General features: G+C 37.0%; 1 protein-coding gene across 2 annotated transcripts; it reads right to left on the bottom strand.

Annotated features, from left to right (window-relative positions):
• Window positions 1-11,426: 11,426 nt before the first annotated feature.
• On the bottom strand, window positions 11,427-14,385 carry LOC142520052 (serine/threonine-protein phosphatase PP2A-2 catalytic subunit-like). 2 transcript variants are annotated; one of them, XM_075623009.1, is made up of 7 exons: window positions 14,185-14,385; window positions 13,786-14,107; window positions 13,047-13,161; window positions 12,622-12,730; window positions 12,456-12,533; window positions 12,002-12,193; window positions 11,427-11,911 (listed from the first exon to the last, which is right to left on the bottom strand). In XM_075623009.1, exons 2-7 carry the CDS (start codon window positions 14,036-14,038, stop codon window positions 11,738-11,740), a joined length of 921 nt encoding a protein of 306 aa, XP_075479124.1. In that variant the 5' UTR covers window positions 14,039-14,107; window positions 14,185-14,385; the 3' UTR covers window positions 11,427-11,737. The 2 variants fall into 2 exon arrangements, with proteins under 2 accessions (XP_075479124.1, XP_075479123.1); XM_075623008.1 differs by having other exon boundaries at window positions 13,786-14,385.
• Window positions 14,386-22,218: the final 7,833 nt, after the last annotated feature.

Below are 22,218 nucleotides of genomic sequence, written 5' to 3' on the forward strand. Positions count from 1 at the left end.
GATCAAGAGACAGCAGAGCTAGTAATCAAAATCTGAGATAGGATGAAGACTGCTCAAGATCGCAAAAAGATTTACGCTGATAAGCAACGAAGAGAGCTAGAGTTTGCAGTTGGTGACAACATATTTGTTAAAGTAACACTTATGAAGGGTGTTATGAGATTTGGCAAGAAAGACAAACTCAGTCCGAAGTTCATAAAACCGTTTGAGATTCTAGAGAAGATTGGAACGTATGCTTATAGAGTAGCGTTGCCACGAATGATAGCTGGAGTGCATAATGTGTTCCATATCTCGATGCTGCAAAACATGTCGAATCCTTCACATGTACCGAATTATGAACATCTGCAGCTGACTCCAAATATTTCTTACGAGGAAAGGCCTATACAAATTCTGGATAGGCAAGAAAGAAGGCTCCTGAATAAGGTTATACAAATGGTTAAAGTCAAGTGGCTAAATCATTCAGAGGAGAAAGCTACGCGGGAAATCGAGGCCGACATGAGAAGTCACTATCCGGAGTTATTCAATAAGTTTTAATTTCGAGGACGAAATTTCATTTAAGGAAGAGAGCAATTGTAAGGTCCAAAATTCGATAACTTAATCCTACAACATGTAAATCTAGGAATAATGGAATATTCTTAATTATATTATTTTAATTGCATTTATTAAATGTGATAGGCTTTTTTTACTTGTTTAAAATTGGGTATTATATTAGAATACATAAAACTGTGTTTTAAAAGTTATTGAGACGCAATCGAGGAACGGAGACCGAAGACCATAAAGGGAAAATATTTTTATTAAATGATTATTTTTAATTATTTAATATATGCTATATTTTATATGTTATTTTCAAAAATGGTATCTTTGAAATGTTTTTACGATCCGAATCGTATTTTAAACCGTTAATCGACTTTTGACGAAAATAAAGACTTTTTGGAAATTCGGATAATATTTTCGAAAACTTTCCAAAACAAAATATTTTATCTACTATCTAATGGGTCTAATGAGCCTATTATACTAAGGTTGTCGGGCCTAAACTTGTAACAAGTATTTTATTTAAAACAAGACTCCTAAACCCTAAGATTCTACACCTCATAAACTCACGCCCACTTCACGTAAGACTCCTGGAGTTTTTCTCTCAAACTCATGCCACACACCACACGTTTAGGAAGGCTTTCAGTGTGTTTAATAGTTTTAGTGTGTTTAAGAGTCCTTAGGGGCCATGGTTCAAGGTTGGTTGAGGCAAGGCTAGGGCTGCACAATTTTTGGGTCGAGGAGAACTAGGGTTTTGATTTTAGGGCTCTTGAAGGGGCAGGCTACGGGCTGCTGTTGGGGAATGTCCAGGGGTCCTAAGGGGGTCAAGTCAAGGTCCTAGATATGTTGAGGTATGGTTTGTGCAAGGGCTAGGGCTGAAGCCGTGAGAGTGGGACGCGCAAGTCTTGTAGATGCACGGGTGAGGGCTGTTTCTGTAGGGCCTGTATATATTGGTCTAGCACCTATATAAGGGTTCGATCTAGGTCCTAGGATGGTTGGTTAGGGTCTGGACATGGTGGTTAGGGTCTAGGTTCGAAGGGTGGAAGATGGTGGAAGCTAGGGTTTCGAAAATAAAGGGGAGAAAATTCCAGCAGCTATCTAGACGTCTCCGAGGGTTTTAAGTTGCTTGAATTGGGTTGAAAAGGGTTAGTTAGGTGTTAATGTTTTGAGTTAAAACCGGGATATAGGTTCAAGTTTTAAAACGAAATGGTAAATTAGTCGAGGAGCTTAATTTTAAGTCTAAGAAATGTTTATGTATGTATATTAAGGTGTTATGTTATGTTTGGCTGGATTTGGGACGTTGTTTTAAGGTCCCAGGGTAATTTGGGAAAGTTAGGGTTTCAGTGTCAAAATGGTCATTTCACACCTGAAAAATGTTAGACGTTCTGGTAGTGCCCTGAATGCTGTAATGAATGTTAAAATGTTATTTTGAAATTTCATGGGATTTTATGATGAAAAACGATAATGCTAAACGACGTGTTGCATTTTTGGTTTTAAAGAAAAACGATACATATGAATGAATTTTTATAAGTGATGAATATAATAAAAGGTTGATGGAGGCGACTTGATTGTGTCTAATACGAATACGAAATGGTATGACGATACAAAATGGTATGATGATATGTAAGCCCAAGGCTTAGTTGACGGGTCAGAGTGTCGCTGATGTCCCCGCAGTCTGGTAACATGGTTATACGTAAGATTGATTAGTCGACCAAAAGCTGAAATGAAAGTCATAATTAATTATTTGAATTCATTGCAAGGGAACGTATACATATGTAATGAAAGGAAAAAGGATATGATGAAAGGAAAAAAGGTTTAAAGATTATGCATGTTCATAAAAAGTTATTTTATCAAAAGTATTTTCACTATTGCTTGTGAATGTATATGTATTACTTGCTATAATGGTTAAGGATTGCTGAGTCATTAGACTTACTAGGTGTGATCGATGCAGCTGAGCATGATTTTGATGATGTTGGAGGACTTGATGATTGAACTAGCTGGACTAATTGTGTACATAACCCGAGAACCTTTGCTAGTTTTCCGCATTAGTATGAACATTTGAGTGGTTTTTGAGAGGCTTTAAGAGCTTATGCTATTTTTGAAAAATGTTAATTTTGAGTTTTGTTTGATGGTTTACGATTTTACGTTTTGCATTGCGTTCTTTTGGATTTTCAAATAATACGTTGGTTGGCTTATCTTAATGGAAAAATTATATATATGTATGTACGTATATTTCGGCCGAAATTATTTTAAGAAAAAAAATTTCTTGTATATTTTAAGTAAAAACGAGTAGTAGAAGTTTCAGTGCACTCCTGCTATATTCGACGATAGAGCTACATGATAAGCTAGTGTTCCCACTCTGTCAAGAATTTCAAACGGTCCTATGAATCTCGGACTCAATTTGCCTCTCTTCTTGAATCTCGTAACACCCTTCATAGGTGATATCTTTACAAATTAACGGTCTCTCACGGCAAATTCGAGGTCCTTTCTTCTCTTATCAGCGTAACTCTTTTGACGACTGTGAGCAGCCTTTATCATGTCTCATATTTTGACTACTAAGTCTGCAGTCTTCTGAACAATCTCTGGACCAAGTTCTGATCTCTCGCCAACCTCGTCCCAATGAATATCCGATCTACAATTTCTTACATATAATGCCTCATAAGGAGCCATAACTATAGACGATTGAAAGCTGTTGTTATTGATGAACTCCACTAGAGGTAGCTTTGATTCCCAATTCCCATGGAAATCGCTAATACATGCACACAGTAAATCCTCTAAAATATGTATCACCCTCTCAGACTGGCCGTCTATCTGAGGGTGGAAAGTTGTACTGAATAGAAACTTCATCCCCATTGCAGAATGCAAACTCTTCCAAAAGGATGATGTGATTCTCGGGTCTCTATCAGACACAATCGAAACTAGTATCCCATGCAATCTGACTATCTCCCAAATATAAAATTCTGCGTACTGCATCATAGAAGATATCATCTTTATCGGCAAGAAGTGCGCCGACTTGGTAATACAATCAACGATATCCCAAATGGTGTTAGGGCCTCATACTAACCTCGGTTATCAACGACAAAATCCATATTAATATTCTCCCATTTCCATTCAGGAATAGAAAGTGGTTTGAGCAACCCTGTTGGCCTATAATGCTCTACTTTCACCTGTTGGCAAGTTAGAAATTCAGATACAAAGCGTCAAATGTCTCATTTCATGCCTGTAACCATAAAGCATCTGCAAGTCTCTATACATCTTAGTACTCCCTGGATGAATGGAATACAGTGATGTATGCACCTCTGACAAGATATCTCATCTAATCAAACGAACACTAGGAACCCACATTCTCCCTCTGAACCTCACAATCCCATCGACCACTGTATAAAGCTTACTGACCTTAGACTCATATATCACTCTCCATTTCTGCATCTACTCATCGGACTACTGTCCACTACGGATAGAGTATATCAAGGAAGATTATACTATCAGTGTGGATAACCTAGGATCTCTGCCCCTAGAATAGATCTCAAGATCAAACCTCTAAATATCTAACTGTAGAGGTCTTTGCGCTGACAGTTGTGCTGCAACTGCTGCTTTTCTACTCAAGGCATCTACAACAACCGTAGCTTTTCCCGGATGATAATTGATGTCACAGTCGTAGTTTTCACCAACTCTAACCACCATCTTTGTCACATGTTTAACTCTTTTTGCGTGAAAAAGTATTTGAGACTCTTGTGATCGGTAAATATATTGCATTTCTCACCGTACAAGTCCATAATTTCAAGGCAAAGACATCGCGGCTAACTCAAGATCATGAGTCGAATAATTCTTTTCATGCAACTTCAAATGTCTATAGGCATACACGATTATTCGATCATGCTGCATCAAAACGACACCTAAACCGAACTTAGATGCATCGGTATATAATACAAAGTCACTTTTCCCTGATGGCATGGCTAAACCCGGTGCTGTTATAAGAGCTTGCTTCAAAGTATCGAAACTCTTCTGGCATTCAGCATTCCAGACAAAATTAGTATTCTTCATCATCAACGAGGTAAGTGGCACTGCAATCGAAAAGAATGCCTTAATGAATTTTCTGTAGTAACCCGCCAATCCTAAGAAACTCCGAATCTCAGATGCGTTCTTGGTACAATCCATTTCCTTAACAACTTCTACTTTGGACAGATCAACCTCAATACCATTACTAGAGATAACATGACCCGAGAATGATACTTCATCTAAAAAAAACTCACACTTGCTGAATTTTGCATACAACTTTCGGCTCCGCAATACCTGCAATGTTGTACGCAAATGCTGGCTATGCTCCTCCTATATCTTCGAATAGATGAGGATGTCATCTATGAATACAATGACAAACTTATCCAAGTAAGGCTGGAATACTTTATTCATGAGATCCATGAAAATCGCTGGGGCATTTGTCAACCCGGACAACATTACTAAAAACTCGTAATGCCCATGGCGAGTTCTGAAAGCTGTCTTATGCACATCCACATCTTTTAACTTCATCTGATGATACCCAGAGCGAATATCTATCTCGGATAGCATTTTCGCTCCCTGTAACTGATCGAACAAGTCCTTGATTCTCAGTAATGGGTACTTTTTCTTCACTGTAACTCTGTTCAATTCACAATAATCAATACAAAGTCTTGTATTTTCGTCTTTTTTTTTTCACGAATAGCAATGGCGCGCCCCAAGGTGAACAACTAGAGTATATGAATCACTTATCTAGCATTTCCCATATCTATTGTTTTAGCTCTTTCATTTCTACAGGCGCTAACGAATATGGTACCTTGGAGACACGGTACCTAGCATAAGTTCAATAGAAAACTCCACCTCACAAGGTGGAATACTAGCAAAGTTGTCAAGAAACACGTCCTGAAAGTCCCTGACAACTAGGACGTCTGATATGGATTGACTGGTTGTATCAGGGGCTGAAATAATGCTCGCTAAGAATGCCTGACATCCCTTATGCATAAGATTCCTTGCCTGAACGCATGATATCATTCGAGGCAGATTTTTGCATCAATCTAGCTCGAATATAAATTTCTTCAGACCCAGCGGTCTTTTTTATACCGACCTTCACTGAAAATCGATTTACACTCCATTCTTTGACAACCAATCCATTCCGAGGATAATGTCAAACTCTGCTATCGACATTACAATAAGATCGGTATAGATTGTGTGGCCCTGCAGCTCGAGATCCATGTCTCTGACCACATTAGTATCTGACGGTTCTTCCCAAAATGGGACTGTCATAGAATAATTTACGTCGAACCTAGTGGGGTGGATGCCCAAATAGCTCACAAAGTTTTTTTATATAAATGAATGAGTAGTCCTGGAAATCTAGCAGAGCATTCGTGGCTACTCCTGCTATAAAAATCCTTCCTAAGATAATATTAACATAACACTAAACTCAACAATTCTCGAAGGACTAGAATTACTCACATGCAGACACTGAATCCATATCCATAATTTTTTTTTCTTTGAAAATCAGCATGCTATTATACAAAATGTTCAAACCATGCATCCCAAATTTCAGTAAACTATAATATGCTGAATTAATTATAATACCTGTAAGGATAGTAGTGTCTAGGTTTATCTCCTCGGCATGCATAGCAAAGACTCGCCCCTGAGTCGGCTGCTTCCATTGAGGGCAATCTTTGAGCATATGACTAGGAGCTCCATACTTAAAGCATTTTCATGTCCCCATAAGCAAGATCCTTCATCTTGGCAATTGCACTTCAAGCACACGGGATAAGCATTAGACTTCCTAGAATAAGGTTAGACTTCTGAGTAGCTTTCTTCTGGGGTTGCTGTCTCTTGCCTTTAAATTGCCCTGAAATGACTTCGTACTCGGCTGTTGAGGCTGATGATGAGGCATATGATAAGGCCTCTTGCCCTACTTGTAATTCTCAATGTCCTTTTTATCATGCTCGACTGCTAAGGCTCTACTCACAACAAAAAATAAGGTCGTAGGACCAGCCACACGAACATCACGGCGCAAGATCGACCGCAAACCATCTAGAAAGTGCCTCAACTTCTCTCTTGGATTATATGTAATCATGGGCACAAAGTGTCACACATGCTCGAACTTCCTCACAAACTCCGCCACAATGCATTCCCCTTGCCTCAGCGACATAAACTCCCTAGTTAGACGGAAGCGGACATCATCAGTGAAGTACTTCGAATAAAACACTTCTTTGAAACCCTTCCATGTAAGGGTCTCAAGGTTCACAGTCACTGATACTCCTTCACACCACAGTCTAGCATCATCCTTCAGCAGATAGGTGGCGCATCTAACTCTGTCTGCTGCAATTCCATAAAAGTAAAGATCACCTATATGGACTTAATCCAACCCTCTGTCACCATAGGATCCGTCGTCCTCGCAAAGTCCTTGGGGTCCATCTTGCTAAAGAGCTCATAAACTGCTTCCGGCCTCGTCTTCCTCCCCAACTCCACATTGTTCCTAGCGAACTGTGCAAAGAACTGGGTCATGCCAGCAAGCATCTGTGCCTGAAGATCTGGTGGTGGACGTGGAGGGGAAACTTTCTCCTCCTCACGACCCACATGATTCTCAAGATCAACCACAAGTCTGGGAGGCAAACTGTTCCACAACCCAACCCAACACGTAATTAACATGCATAAAAATAATATTCATATAACATACTAAATGTTATTTAAACTTGAACACACAGCCAAAGAAACTCGTACTTTAATACTTATTACATTTAAAATCGTAAAATTAGGCATGACTTCCTGAGCTTCTCGCAACCGGTAGTAGGCACAACCCTTTATCAGGATCTTGCTCTGATATCAACTATAACGACCCTCGCTTAGTACTTAAAATATGCGGAAAATAAAATTTTTCTATATAATTAAATAATTGACTCTTAACATTTAAACTCAATAAAAACATATGCATCATTTTCGAAAATTCCAAACAAATAAACCTAAAATTTAAAACTTTAAAAAAAAATCTTAACAATTCAACTTCTGAATATTTTGAGGCGTAAAAAAAGTAATTCACGTCGACATCCATAAAATATTTAAACCATCCAAAAAAATAATTTGTTTCCCAACCAAAATGCAATAAAATAAATCAGAGTATTAAATAATTTTTAATATGCATAAACCTCATAAACTGCAAGGCCATCGGACGTGTAATGTCCAAAAATCAGCACACGTAAACCTCATGCATGCGAATTATTTACATTGCTTAATTGCTTTAATTAATTGATTTTAAATGCTTAAATGATACATATTATATGATTGAAGGTTTAATTACATGATTTCTTGAAAATTAAAGATTTTATTCGGATATTTAATAATAGGCCGGGGAAAAGAAACTTGAGACGACGAGAAAAAAATATATTTCGATAAACGTTTTGAGGCTTGATAATATGATTAAATATAATCGAATATTTGAGCGTTTTTAATGCAAAGACATGCTTCTAATCTTTATTTATGCATCATTCAAATCATATTATGCATGATTGATGTTTGCTAGCATGAAAAACAATTGAGTCTAAAATATTTAACACTTTCAATATTATTTTCAAAGTTTTGATGATTTTATGCATATATGAGCGGGTTATGAATTCTAACGGGCACGTTGCCAATATAAGATGTTTAAGGGACGGATAAAGAGTCGTTTAAGGGAGAAACGTGGGCTGGAAACATGAAAGGCTAAGGGAGAGTCGAACTAGGGTTTCTAGGGTTATCTTTGGGGCTTAAGAGACAAAGTGGTTCGGCCAAGAGGAAACGCACCGGGTGCCGTCTAGGGCTGGGTCAGGGTCCTGTGTTGGCTGCAACTAAGCGAGCTAGAGGGGTCTTTGGTGGATGGACTTGGGAGAAGCAGGAAAAAAAGGAGAATCCGCAAGCCCTAGGACTCTTCACGCACCCATTCGTGTGACAGGTTGCGGGGGGCTGGGCTGGTGCGCGACACTACAAAGAATCTAAAAGTACAATGATTGGAAGCTATCTTTCCTCGTGCAGTCTCAAATTTATCGATTCTACTATGCTCATCTACTACTAAATCTGTTATGCTACCTGGATTAATTTTCTTTACAATCTTCAAATAAGAAGGAAGAAGAAAAAAACTTTTTTTCAGATCACCTCCAAAGATATTATGAACAAGTTGTTTATTTTTCCAAGCTTTGTAACAGGCAACGTCAACCCTCTAATTCAACATCATTGTCATAATTGAATTGATTGAGGTGTCACTTGTTGCCCCTAAAGTTTTCTACCAATATGTCACAAATGACAGATGAGCTTGCTTGTCGGTTTTTTACACTTCCTGCCAAGTCACAAGTTTGTGTCTTGTAGTATGTACAAATCTCAAAATGTGTTTCGTTGTCATGTTTTGAAGTCTAAATTCTCCGGCTGCAACCTTTACTTACGCAATGAACCGCATATACACTTGGGGGAAGATTTCACACTTTCAAACTCAAAAGAAGAGTTCAACGCAATTTTAGATAATTCTTTTTTCATGGCAGCGTTGTTTAAAAATTCCTGACCAATATAGATATTAGAACCACTGGTGAATTCATATGTATTATTACTAGCCTGAACATGAATCTCATTATCATCTATGAGTTCAATATCGTTTTGCTGAATGAAACATCATCATCCACATGCACCTCAGCCGTGTGCTCCATATCATTTTTCCGACTGAGCACATTATTTATATCTATATTCTGATTTGAACAAACATTATTCACATATTCGAATACCTCATTGTTGCTACAATGACTAAACACAAAAAATTCGATCAAAATAGTCATCATACAATCTTTTTCATTACCTTCATTGTATTCATTATCTGTATGTCCATCAATCAAATCATGCACATTTATATCAACATGAAATATGCAATCAGTTCCAACAATATCAAAAGTTATATCTGTCTCAATAACATCCAATGTAGCAACAACATTGCGTTCAACTTCGACATAAAGCATAGGTCTGTCTCTCGCACAACCAAAATATAAATATGTTTTCAAATCATTATCATTCTCAATATGCATAGGACGAATATTTCAATGCTTCACATCCGATAGATAACCAATCTCAAGTTTTATGCCATCTAGAATCATAACTTTATATATTTCACATCGTAAATATTCCATCGAACAAATTTTGGATTCCACGGTAATGGCTGTCCACTTACCAGTAGATCATTGACGCCATTTAAATATATTATCTTCATTATTTTCTCATTCGCTGTCGTACTCAAAGATGTTGGCATATCCTAAATCCAGTGTAATAGAAAAAAATTTAATTCAAAATATTTATTTAAAAAAAAAAACCAACCGAACGTGACGGAACTCGACCAAACATTATGACATGATGAAACCCGACCGAACACGATGAGATGCAACTCAACATGATGCAACACGACCCAAACCCAATCAAACATAATGTCACTCGACCCAACATGACGAAACACAACCCAAAATGATGAAACCTAACCAAACATGATGTCACTTACCCAACATGACGAAACACGACCCATCATGACGACACAAGACCCAAAATCATGACACTCGACCCAAAATATATTCTAAAACTGAAGCAATACCTGGCCCAACATGATGCAACTCGACCGAAACCTCTAACAATGTTGAAACTCAGCCTCAAAAACTCGACCCAAACCCTTGAATCATTCCAACACTTCTAAATTACAAACAATATTTTCATTTTCATCGTAAACAAAGAGATCCTTATAAAAAGTTTGGTATAAATAACACCTACATTGTAAAATTATACTTACGTTTTTCACGTGATCTTTGATTCAATATTTCTTTGGTTTCCTTTGAGGGATAGAGAAACATCGGGATCTTAAAGTTGAGGAGGAACCAAATTATCAGGATCTTAAACCGGAGGAGGGAACCAAATTACTAAAATCATAAATTATATTACATAATCTTACCTAACTCTCTTAATTATTGTATTAATAAGTCCACTCTCTTTCACCAAAAATTTTTTAGACACTCTTCATTTTAATTAAGTTTCAAATGTGTCATAACAATCAGTGTGTCGTCGAACCTATAAAAAAATTGGCACCTCGGTACTATGGCCCTTTTAAGATAGTTCAAAAAATTGGACAGGTTGCTTATAAACAAAAAGCTTTCTCCGGGGACTAGAATGAAGAATCCACCCTGTTATTCATGCTTCTTGTCTTAAGAAAGCAGTGGGAAATATATCTCAGGAACAGAGTCTTCCAATGGTCTGGACACTGATCTAAGCTTTGGTTATGAGCCACAACTAATTCTTTCCAAACGGATCAAAAACAAACGAAGAGAGCCGCGACCTCAGGTATTGGCGCATTGGAAAGAAAAACCACCCGAAGAAGCTACTTGGGAGGATGTCGCAGATGTATCAATTCAGTATCCTACATTCAACTTGAGGACAAGGCTGGTCTTGAGGATCCCAATCAGTGAGAACGAGAAGTCCATAATAAAAATTGTCTACACTAGGAGAAAGGTAAGTGGGTTAGTCGGGAAATAAAAAGGTGGGAAAGGGGAAGTTCGTATGTTGCAAGGATTTTCTACTGTTAAAATTGTGGTAGAAACTAGCAAATCTAACAATCACATTAAACTTAATCATATACACAATCTGACTTGTACCCAAATTTAATTGATTGACCTATGAGACAACTATACTTGTAATATTTTTTTAACGTCTCCAATTTTTACATAATACATTTACAAAAACTTCAACACAATTCTATTAACATACCCATAACTGATACAAAAAGAACATGTCATCCCTAATCATAATTAATGATTGTATAAGAAATAAACAAATTGAACAAAAAATATAATAAGTGTTATCAATTCTAGGATCACCCAAAGAAGGCAAGCACAAGGGCACGATTCAGTTGAATGAAATTATGATTAGTTGTCAGAATAAAATGGGAAACTACTTCCTCCATCCTTTTAAATTACAAAACACACAATATTATCATGTCATTTTTTGCTTCTATTTTCTGAATGGGAAAGAAAGGAATATACAGCCCAAAAAACCCCTGCCACCATTACTTCTCTGGGGTACTTGAGTGAACTCCCCAATCGAAGAATGATGAAAAAAATCACTCTCCAACAAACAATTACTAATCTCTTAATGTGCATCAACAGTGACGTAACAGCAAACGATTGTTACAAACAGCTGAAAAGAGGTCTCGGGTTCACAAAAAATAATCTGGAGTTTTGCGCGTCATATCAGGTTCAATCTGCCGAGGAGCTGGGTCGAACTGGAGGAAATTCTGATCCATGTTCTCCCCAATTTCGAGTATGGCAGCCATATTTCCACAACGATAACAATAGTTTGGAGCGCTAAAGACTGTTACTACGTGCTTGTCCTACAAATACATGAAAGGGATAAACGAATGATGAAACTGTTGTTAGAAATGAAGGTTGATGTGATTGTGTGATTCAGATTATTAGCATACCTGGCACCAATTGAAGCCCTCCATGACAAGCTGGTGAGCTCTTGAAATTAGGGAGAGGCCATTGGTGTGGTTGAATTGAGCCGCGATATCTTGACCAAAAGTGTATCCAGCGCCACGAGGCGATATGCCCCAACCACAGCGATCATCCGGATCAGACCATAAGAGATCACACATCGGTCCTTCATGTGGAACCTACAACCCAATCAACAAGCACGTAGATCAAGAACAGGCTTTGGAAAATGACTCACAACAAACAGAACCATAAAGATGTCAAGGAGGTATTCTCTTAGCTTAGAACAAAAATAGCAGTATAGCTCCGGAGTAAAATATCAACACCAAACCCAAATTGCCCCATCGCCTCATACAAGCAAGGACAAAATACTAAAAACAGGATATACTATACATATACCAGAGAGATAATAAAGACGCGAGTGACAATAAAAACTACCGGTACCTCCTGTATACGGTCCAACGCTCGGATATTGTCTAGTGTATCAAGAGATGGTGAAAGACCTCCATGCAAACAAAATATCTAGAAGGAAGCATCGCAAGACATCAGACATAAAGTTATTCCATTGACAAAACCAAAACGGAGGAGTGTGGCAACTTATAATCCAAACCTGACTCTCAATTAGTGCAGTCAAGGGTAGATAATCAAAAAGATCCGTGAAATATTTCCAGACGTTGGCATTGCCATACTTTCTTAAGCATTCATCATAGAACCCATATCTAGCAAACCAAAAAGGTGAATTAGTAAACCTGGAAATGATCAAATTAGGAATAATATAGTCTTCAAATTTTGGAGATGCTCAAGAACATAGCTATTTTAACTTTCCATCTAAAACCATTCAGTGAGCAGATCTGATATCAAGGAAAAATTTCATTTCATGTGAGATAAAATCTTTAAAATGATGTCCATTTCCTCCGTAATTTTGGGTTATAGTGTAAATTGTGCAGCTTTTCATTAGGTTTTGATGAGGATAATCTATGCCACTTCAAAGGATATCTATCGGTAAGAGCATATGGAAGAAAGTAGAGCTCTTACACTTGAGTGATTTGCCGACTTTCATGATTCCCTCTAAGAATAGTAATTCTATCTCTATAACGAACTTTTAAAGCAACTAAAAGTGTAACGGTCTCCACTGAGTAGTACCCACGGTCTGCATGACACAAAATGTATCATTAGAGAACTGCGAAGATGCCCTTTCTAACAGGCCAGCTAATTAATAGAACTATATTACCACAAGGAGACACAAGACAAAATTCTTTATTAGTGAAGCATAATTCAATAATTGTCACTAAACCCAATAGCAAAAATAAGGACATGTTGGCAAGGATAGGTATTGAAGATTCCGTCAATATGAAATACAGATGCAAAAACTCCAAAATTGCATGTCTATAGAGTCATTACTGTAGTAAAGTCAGGTAAAATTCCATAAAATGTGATAAGGAATCAGCTGTCATTCACACCTCATTGATTTTTCTTCCAGAATATATATATCTCTGGAACAATCTAGGCATAACAATTTAACGCTCATAATTCAGTTCACTTCCCACATGCAAATACATCGATTATCCAATTTATTTTTCTGGCCTAGACTAGAAACATCAATTATAAAGTAAAAAAATTACTCATCTTCTCAAAATATCAACGATGGACACTTGCAAACAAGAAGAAAACCCATCTACGATTTATCCAAGTTTCAAAAATTATCTAAAACTTCCAACAGAACCAAGATAAGCTTCTCTTCCATAAAATTGCCCAAAAGTTAGGGAAAACTCACCAACATAGTCTCCCATGAAGAGGTAATTAGTATCGGGAGCGTTTCCGCCTATTCGAAAAAGCTCGATCAGATCGTAAAACTGTCCGTGAATATCGCCGCACACTGTCACGGGGCATTTCACCGGCTGCACATTCCATTCCTCCACTAAAATTGCTCGCGCTTGCTCGCACAGAGACCTCACATCCGCCTCCGATAGCGGCTTGCACTCCATCAACTGATCTATTTGCCTACCCAAATCCCCATGACCAGGCATTTTCTGTATAATTATTATAAAAAAACACACAACCCCCCTTTCGGTTGCTCGAATTTCAAACCCGTAGATCTGAAAATTGAGTTTGAACTCAAATTCAAATTTAAGAAAATATAAACACAAAAAAGGGACTCCAGGTCACAGCAGACCTAGAATTATAACAAAATTTGGCGTAAACTTCATCATCGGTCTCGGTCATCCAGATTCGTCTCTACCACAGGAGAATCAACAGAATTTTTTATGTAACTTCGAGGAAATTTTCAGTCGAAATCATGTGGGGTAAAATTTGGCGTGGGGAAGAAAATGAGAGAAGAAGAATGGTAAAAAAAAGCCAAATAAACTTAAATGAACTCAAAATGAGATGCAAAAGAAATCGGATTTCTCTAGCTTTTTTATTTCCACTCTCAGTGTGTGTTTTGTGTGTGCATTTAGGTCAGAGAAATTTGGGATATAATATTTTGAGTAGGTATCTCATTAGACGATCTTACGAATCTTTATCTGTGATACGAGTCAACTCTATCGATATTCACAATAAAAAGTAATACCCGTAGCATAAAAAGTAATACTTTTTCATGGATAACCCAAATAAAAGATCTGTCTCATAAAATACGACTCGTGAGACCGTCTCACACAAATTTTTGCCTGATATTTTTTAGGGGATCAACAACCATTATTTTCAAATTTTTTGTAAGGGATCAACAACCACTATTTTCATGTATGAATAGGTAAACTCTCAAGTAAAGCCTTTACAACAGGCGAAGTGCATTAGGTCAACTGGTCTCATCATGAAAAATAGGCGTGTTGGATTATCATTTTAGTGGTTCTTTTGAAGATGAGCTTAGAGATGACAATTGATCGAGTTTTTGTAGGATTTTATATCATCCGTCATCATCCATATTTATTATATTTGAAAGAAATATTGTATTCCTAATTAATCTGTCTTTTATATAATTCGAAATATAAGTGTTTTGTATTTCTAAACTTGTTTGACATAAGCTAATCTTGATATTTATCCTATACAATTTGTTTTTGGTATTTATCCATAAGATATAGTATCTTAGATTTGAATATAATTTTATTCCTAATAAACTCTTGTTTCCATTTTGTACGAATGGTTTTATGGGAAGATAATAAGGCTGGTGAAGTATATTTACGAAATATTCATAAAAGAACAAGGCGTAGCTGCTGAAGTTTCTCTGAGCATACACAGAGTTCAAAATTGAAGATTTTCGTGTGAAGAGTTTGCGTGATTGATTCACATACTTTCCGTGTTGTTAATTGGTGTTGACGACACTCAATAAAAAACACTGTGTTAAGTGTTGAATGAAGAGTGGTTTCGTTTGATTTTAAACAATATTTTTTTTTATGCATCTAGTATGTGGTTGGGTTTTTTATGCATTTTAATTCCTTGGAGTATCAAGAAATTTGGTTTTGTTAATCTTACTAGTATTGTTTTGTGTAAATGATTTACATAATTTTCTAGTCAATTTTTGTCATGAGACATTACACAAGTATTAATATTTGTGCATAATTTAATCCATCTTGTTCTTGTTATTAAAGTTTATGTTTATTTTAAATAATTACTTTTCGCTACATGTTGTGTCCTGGTGTTGACAACAACAGCGCACAACACTAACTTCTGATACACACATCATAATTTATTTCATGTTCGTTCATGATCTACAACACCTCTTTCAAGTGGTACCAGAGCCAATGCTTGATATACTAAGTGATTGATTCTGATTTTCTGTTGTTTTTACAGGAAATATAACAATAGCTCAATGGACACATTGGCCTCAAGTGCTGCCTTTAGACCACAAGTCTTGGATGGATCGAATTATACGTTTTGGAAAGTCAAGATGAGGATGTACATAAAATCCATCGAAGAAAGAGCCTGGCAACAGGTTCTAGATGATTGGTCACCACCTAGAATTGTTGATGCAGATGGTAAAAGCCGAGTTAAACCTGAGAATGCATGGTCTAATGATGAGGTTCAGACCTCAAATTTCAACTCAAAGGCAATCAATGCAATATTTACCTCTGTTGATGTCAACATGTTTAGCCTTATTACCAATTGCATATCTGCCAAAGACGCTAGGGACTTTCTCCAAAAACACTGTGAAGGATCAAAAAGTGTTCGTAGAACTAAACTGAGGATGCTGACCTCCAAATTTTAGAGCCTCGAGATGGAAGAAAATGAGACCATTGTTGAGTATGATCGAAGACTTTGGGACATAGTTAATGAAGCTTTTAGTCTTGGTGATCCTTTGTCTGATGAAAATCTTGCCAGCAAGGTATTGAGATCTCTTCCAGGACGGTTTAACATCAAGAGTTGTGCCATTAATGAGTCAAAGGACGCGTTTACATTAAATCTGTAAGATTTGATAAGCTCCCTCAGGAAGTTTGAGATGAATTCAGATCTGCAAGGAAGAGATAAGGGGAAGGCCATTGCATTGCAAGCTACTGATGACTCCTTCAACAATCTAATTCAGGAAGCAAATGAATCTGATCTCGGTGAGAAGTCAATCTCCTTGATTACTAAGAAGTTCGGTGATTACTTGAAGAGGATGAGAGACAAGAAGAAAATTGTGCAACCACCGAAACCTTCTTTTGGCCCTTCTAACAAAAATAAACTGCATACACCTGCTCAAGGGTATTTTAAACCAAGAAATGAAATGATGGCTCGACCAAAAACTAAAATATTGGATTCGGTACAGTGCAGAGAGTGTTCTGGATATAGGCATTACGCAAATGAATGTGCCAATCGATTGCACAGAAATAAAAACAGGGCAGTTTTTTCCTTGAGTGATGATGAAGAACTTGAATCCAGTAAAGGAGATTATTTAACCTCTTTTTATGCCATTTTGATGAATACACGTAAACTGCTAGTCAATCCACTTGGTGTTGCCATTGGTGTTGCAACACCGAGCCGCAACACCATCTTAAAGTCATTATGCCTTAATGCTAAATCTCTTGGGAACTTAGGCTATGAAGAAATCCAGAAATATGACCAAGAAGAGTTTACTATAGAGATTGTCCAGATAATGTATGAAAAAGCTATATGATGATTGACTCAAAAGAAATGAGACAAATTCGACGATTTCAAAAGAAAATACTGAGTTAAAAACAGTTTGTCTCGACTTGAAGTCTTATTGAGTAGAAAGGATCTTGAACTTCGTAAAGTCGAGGATGATCTTGAGAAAGCCTCAAAAACTCTTGCAAAATTCAACTCAAGTTAATCAAAGCATGACTCAATGCTAACAATAGGAAATGATAGCAGAGCTGGTCTTGGATATGTTAAAAGCGCATATAAACATGGTGAATCTTCCAACTCCGGATCAAAATCAAATGTGTTTATAAAGGGAAATGAAGACAATTCAGTCTCCTTAATGGTTGACCCTACTGTAAAGACTCTGCCAACCTCAAAGCTAGTCTCGGAATAAAGGCCATAACAAATCAAATTTCCCTCGACTCTTTTTGAAACGTCTAATACTCGTTTTTTTTAAAAGTACTAGAATTTTTTTTTAAATAGATCTCGACCGAATACATACACATATACTTAAAATATTTTTGACATCATTTTAAAAATAAACCAATCAACTATATTTGAAAATTCAAAGGAAAGATTTTAAAATATCAAAATCGTCAAACGTTTGTCAATCCTAACCTAGCAATATTTCAAAAATATTCTAACTCTACCAACCTCTCAAAAACCACTCAAAATCATCATAAAAATCTTAAAAATCTTTAACATAAACTTTAAATCATAAATGCAGAAAACTAGCGCTGGTCCTCGGGTTATGTGCACCTTCAGTCCAGTAGGATCAACCATCAAGACCCTCAACAACATCAACATCATGCTCACCTGCATCGATCACACCTAGTGAGTCTATTGACTCAGCAAACCCTAACGATAATAGCAAATAGTACATATACAATCGCATGCAACAGTGAAAATACTTTTACATATCATAACATTCATGAACATACATAAACTTGAACATTTTTCCTTTTATCATAAACATATTCCATTTCATCATATACGTATACGTTTTCTTTTTCGTTGAATTCAGATCGTTAATTGTGACTTTCGTATTAACTGAAGGTCGATAGATACATCTACATATTGCCATAGTACTGGGCGACGAGGACATCAGCGAGACTCTCACCCGTCAACTGAGCATTGGTCTTACATATCATCGTATTATCGTATCATTGTATCATTGTATTAGTCACAATTACTTCACTTCCTTCAATATTTTATATTTTCATCACTTTATAAAATTCATGCATATAGTAATCATTTTTCTTTTAAACCAAGCAGGCAACATGTCTTTTCGTGTTAACGTTTCATCATAAAATATCATAAACATTTAGAATCAACATATTAACATATTTTATAGCATTCAGGGTACTGCCAAGACGTTTACTAATTTTCAGATGTAAAATGACTTTTTTATCCCTAGACGTAAAATTTCTCGATTTTGACCTTTTCTTACTTTCGTTGACAGTAAACCGTCCCAAATAAGTATTTAAGCTTAAATAAAATTTCTTATATTTTTATTTGGCTTAAATTCAAGGCTTTCTATTTAATTCTTAGAGCGTTTAATTCCCGAATTAATTCAAACTTTATTATTAAATTTCCAAATTTTAAACACAGAATTTTTATTGCCTAAAATACCCTTGTGAGCCATGAGTCACCCCCGTGGACCCACGGTTCAAGCCTTAAGCTTTTTACACCTAATACTCGAACCCTACAAAGCCACCCTTGAACCATCTTATGAAATCTTCGAGCCGAGCCCGAGCCACCGTGAGCCAGTGGACCAACCATAACCCGCTGCAGCCTCTTGTACAAAGACCACGAGCCGCACGAGTTCCCTACAAGAATAAGACTATTCTCCCTTGACTAGGACTCCTCGCCCAAGCCTTCTCCCAAGCCCGAACCCTCTTGATTAGCACAGGACCACCCTAAACCCTAGTCTAGACCACCATGTCCACGCTTGAATCCTCCATGCATCCGCCCCTCGCGGCCGCACCAATTTTGCTTGGGAAGAGTCCATGCGATCATGGGCTCTTCCCTAGCGACCAGCCGTGGGTCTTAGCAGGGCTAGGACCCTTCCATCCCCCTTACCATGACCCTCACCGAGCCCCAGCCCAGCCCTGGCCAAGCCCTCGGTGCAGTACCCCTTAGTCAAACCCTTGTGAACCAACATGCCATAATTTTCGTTCGGCTTCGTTCTGTGTGTGTGCAGCTGTTGTGTAAGCATGTCTAGGCCCTTAAACCATCTTAAACTTGACCCTTTTTGATGTCCTAGGATGGCAGCCCCTTTGTGCAACACATACATGAGTTACGAAGCATAAAAGTTTCATGTTATTGACATATCAAGCTTAAAAACGAAATTATTCCTAAGATAAACATTTTTTTCATGCAAACATATTTCAAACACATAATATGGTGTGATAGATGAGAAAAAGATAGTTAAGGCGTGCCTTTGCGTATTTTACGCACGACAAATACGTTGAGATGCGAAGAACGACGACGAACGGAGGACCCTTGCTGATTTCCTTCGAATAAAGGTGACTTTCCCTTGCTGATTACTCGTGTGTGTGTGTGTTTGAGGTGGAGGGGGGAGTCCTTGGTGTTTAGGGGATGTAGGTGTGTGTTATGAAATTAATGGGGAGGGTCTTAGGCTTATAAATTTGTTAATTACCAAGTAAACAAGCCTAGGCTTAATAACATGGTTAATTAGGCTCATTAGTGCATATTTAAAATATTTCGTTTAGAAAAGTTCGTGAAAATATTAGTCGAGTTGTCAAAAAGTTCATATTTTCGTCGAAAATCGAATACCGTTAAAAATTACGTCTCGACGTATAAAATCATCTTGGCGTATAAAATCACCTCAAATCTCCTTAATCTTAAAAATATCATAAAGTATCAACCTTATTTTAATAAATTAAAAACAATTATTTAATTAAAATATTTTTCTTTTTTCAACCATCGGTCTTCGTTCCTCGATCGCATCTCGAATAACCTTTAAAAAAATACAGTTTTAAGCATTTAAGTATAAACTACTTTATAATCATCTAAACATATCAAACATAATTAATTCAAGCAATTAAAATCATTTAATTAGCTATTACACATTTTCCCTAAATTCACATGCATTTGGATTACGTCGTCTTATTTTTGGACCTTACACTTTTGAAAGTTGATACTCAAGTGAAGGTGTCACAAACCAAAGTGTAAAATTCTACACCAAAGCAAAGAAAGCGACAATTTATCTTCCATTACTGCCATAAGCCTGTGCCCATCAAGCCTTTCTACTATAAACTAAGAGATGACTACCTGAATTGCCAATCAAATCGGGTGTTGGACAAGGTGTTCCACAACACCAAGCACAACACCGCAATCAAAAATTTTTCATCGAGGAAAAAATGGTATCCAAAACTGTTATTCGATTCAATGTTATTTATATTTTTTAAAAAAACTAACATTACAACTGTGTGGCACTTTGACAGTGGGTGCTCACGCCATATGATCGGATCTAAAGAACACCTCACAAATTATGTTGAAGTAAGGAGTGGATGTGTAACTTATGATGGTGGTGCCAAAGAAAGAATTGTAGGAAAAGGAACCCTGAATGTTGATGGGCTTCCTGAACTACACAATGTTCTACACGTTGAAGGACTTAACTCGAACTTGATAAGCATAATCCAACTCTGTGATGATGATTTGCATGTTAGGTTAAATAAAAATAATTGTGAATTTTTTAATGATGCTAATTTTTGTGTAATGTCAGGTGCTCGGTCTGCTGACAATTTCTATCATTTGAAAGAAGGTGATGATTTTTGAAGTGCCAAGGTGAGTGATTTGGACCTACAACATCAGAAATTAGGACATGTGAGCTTCAAGAATTTGAAGAATCTGTGTAAATTTGATGTTGTGATAGGTATGCCCAATTTGAATTCAGGTAATGCATATGTCTATGGACCATGTCAGAAAGATAAGCAAACCCGTGTTGTGCACCTGGTGTTGCAAACTTTGGGACAACACAGTGCCTTGAACTCTTGCACATGGATCTAATAGGTCCAGTGGATGTTGAAAGCTTGGGAGGTAAGAAATATTCGTTTGTTTGTGTTGATGATTTTTATCATTTTACTTGGGTAAGTTTTTTTAGAGAGAAATCTGATACTTTTGATGTTTTTAAAAAATTGCATGCTACACTAACCAATTTTCATGAAGTGAGGGAGATTAAAATTAGAACTGATCATGATAAGGAGTTCGAAAATTCTCATTTTACTTCATTGTGCGATAAGAAAGGTATCACTCATGAATTTTCAGCTCTAAAGACCCCTCAATAAAATGGAATAGCTGAAAGTAAAAATCGAACCCTTCAAGAAATGGCTCGGGTCATGCTAAGTTCCAAAAATGTGTCAAAGCGCTTCTGTGCCGAAGCTTTAAAAACTGCATGTTTCATTTCCAACCGAGTATTTTTAAGGAATGGATCAACGATGACATTCTGTGAAATCATCATGGGAAAGAAACAAAACCTTAAATACTTTCATAACTTTGGTTGTGTTTGCTAAGTTTTGAATAATCGATATTATCTCGCGAAATTCGATTCCAAAAATGATAAATGCATATTTCTTGGATATTCAATGAATAGTTGGACTTATCATGTGTTTAATTTGAGAACTAGGACAACTATTGAGTCAATTAATGTTGAGTTTGATTATTTTGCAGACCTAAGAGGAAAAACCAAGGAGGATGATCCTGAAGGGAGGCTGGATATTAGTGAGCCACTGACCAAAAATGGTGTTGAGTCTGGTGTTGAGACCAGTGAGGTAACACCCAGCACAACACCACCACTGAGTCGAACAGAAACACTAGAGAATGAAAACAATGATGATGGGTTTAATAATGAAGGAAATGATATTCCAAGAAAGATTCAGAAGAACCACCCATCATCATAGATCATTGGTGAGGTGCATGATGATGTGCAAACAAGAAAGAAGGAAAAAATGGACTACCGCAAAATGATTGTGTTAGTCTGCATGAGCTCCAAATTTTCACAGGTAATTCACTCTTGTTTTGTGTCTCACATTGAACCGAAGAACATTAACGATGCACTGAAAGAAGAAATTCTGGGTCAATGCAACACATGAAGAACTTGAACAATTTT

This window comes from Primulina tabacum, chromosome 12, assembly GCF_025594145.1.
Source record: "Primulina tabacum isolate GXHZ01 chromosome 12, ASM2559414v2, whole genome shotgun sequence".
NCBI lineage: Eukaryota > Viridiplantae > Streptophyta > Magnoliopsida > Lamiales > Gesneriaceae > Primulina > Primulina tabacum.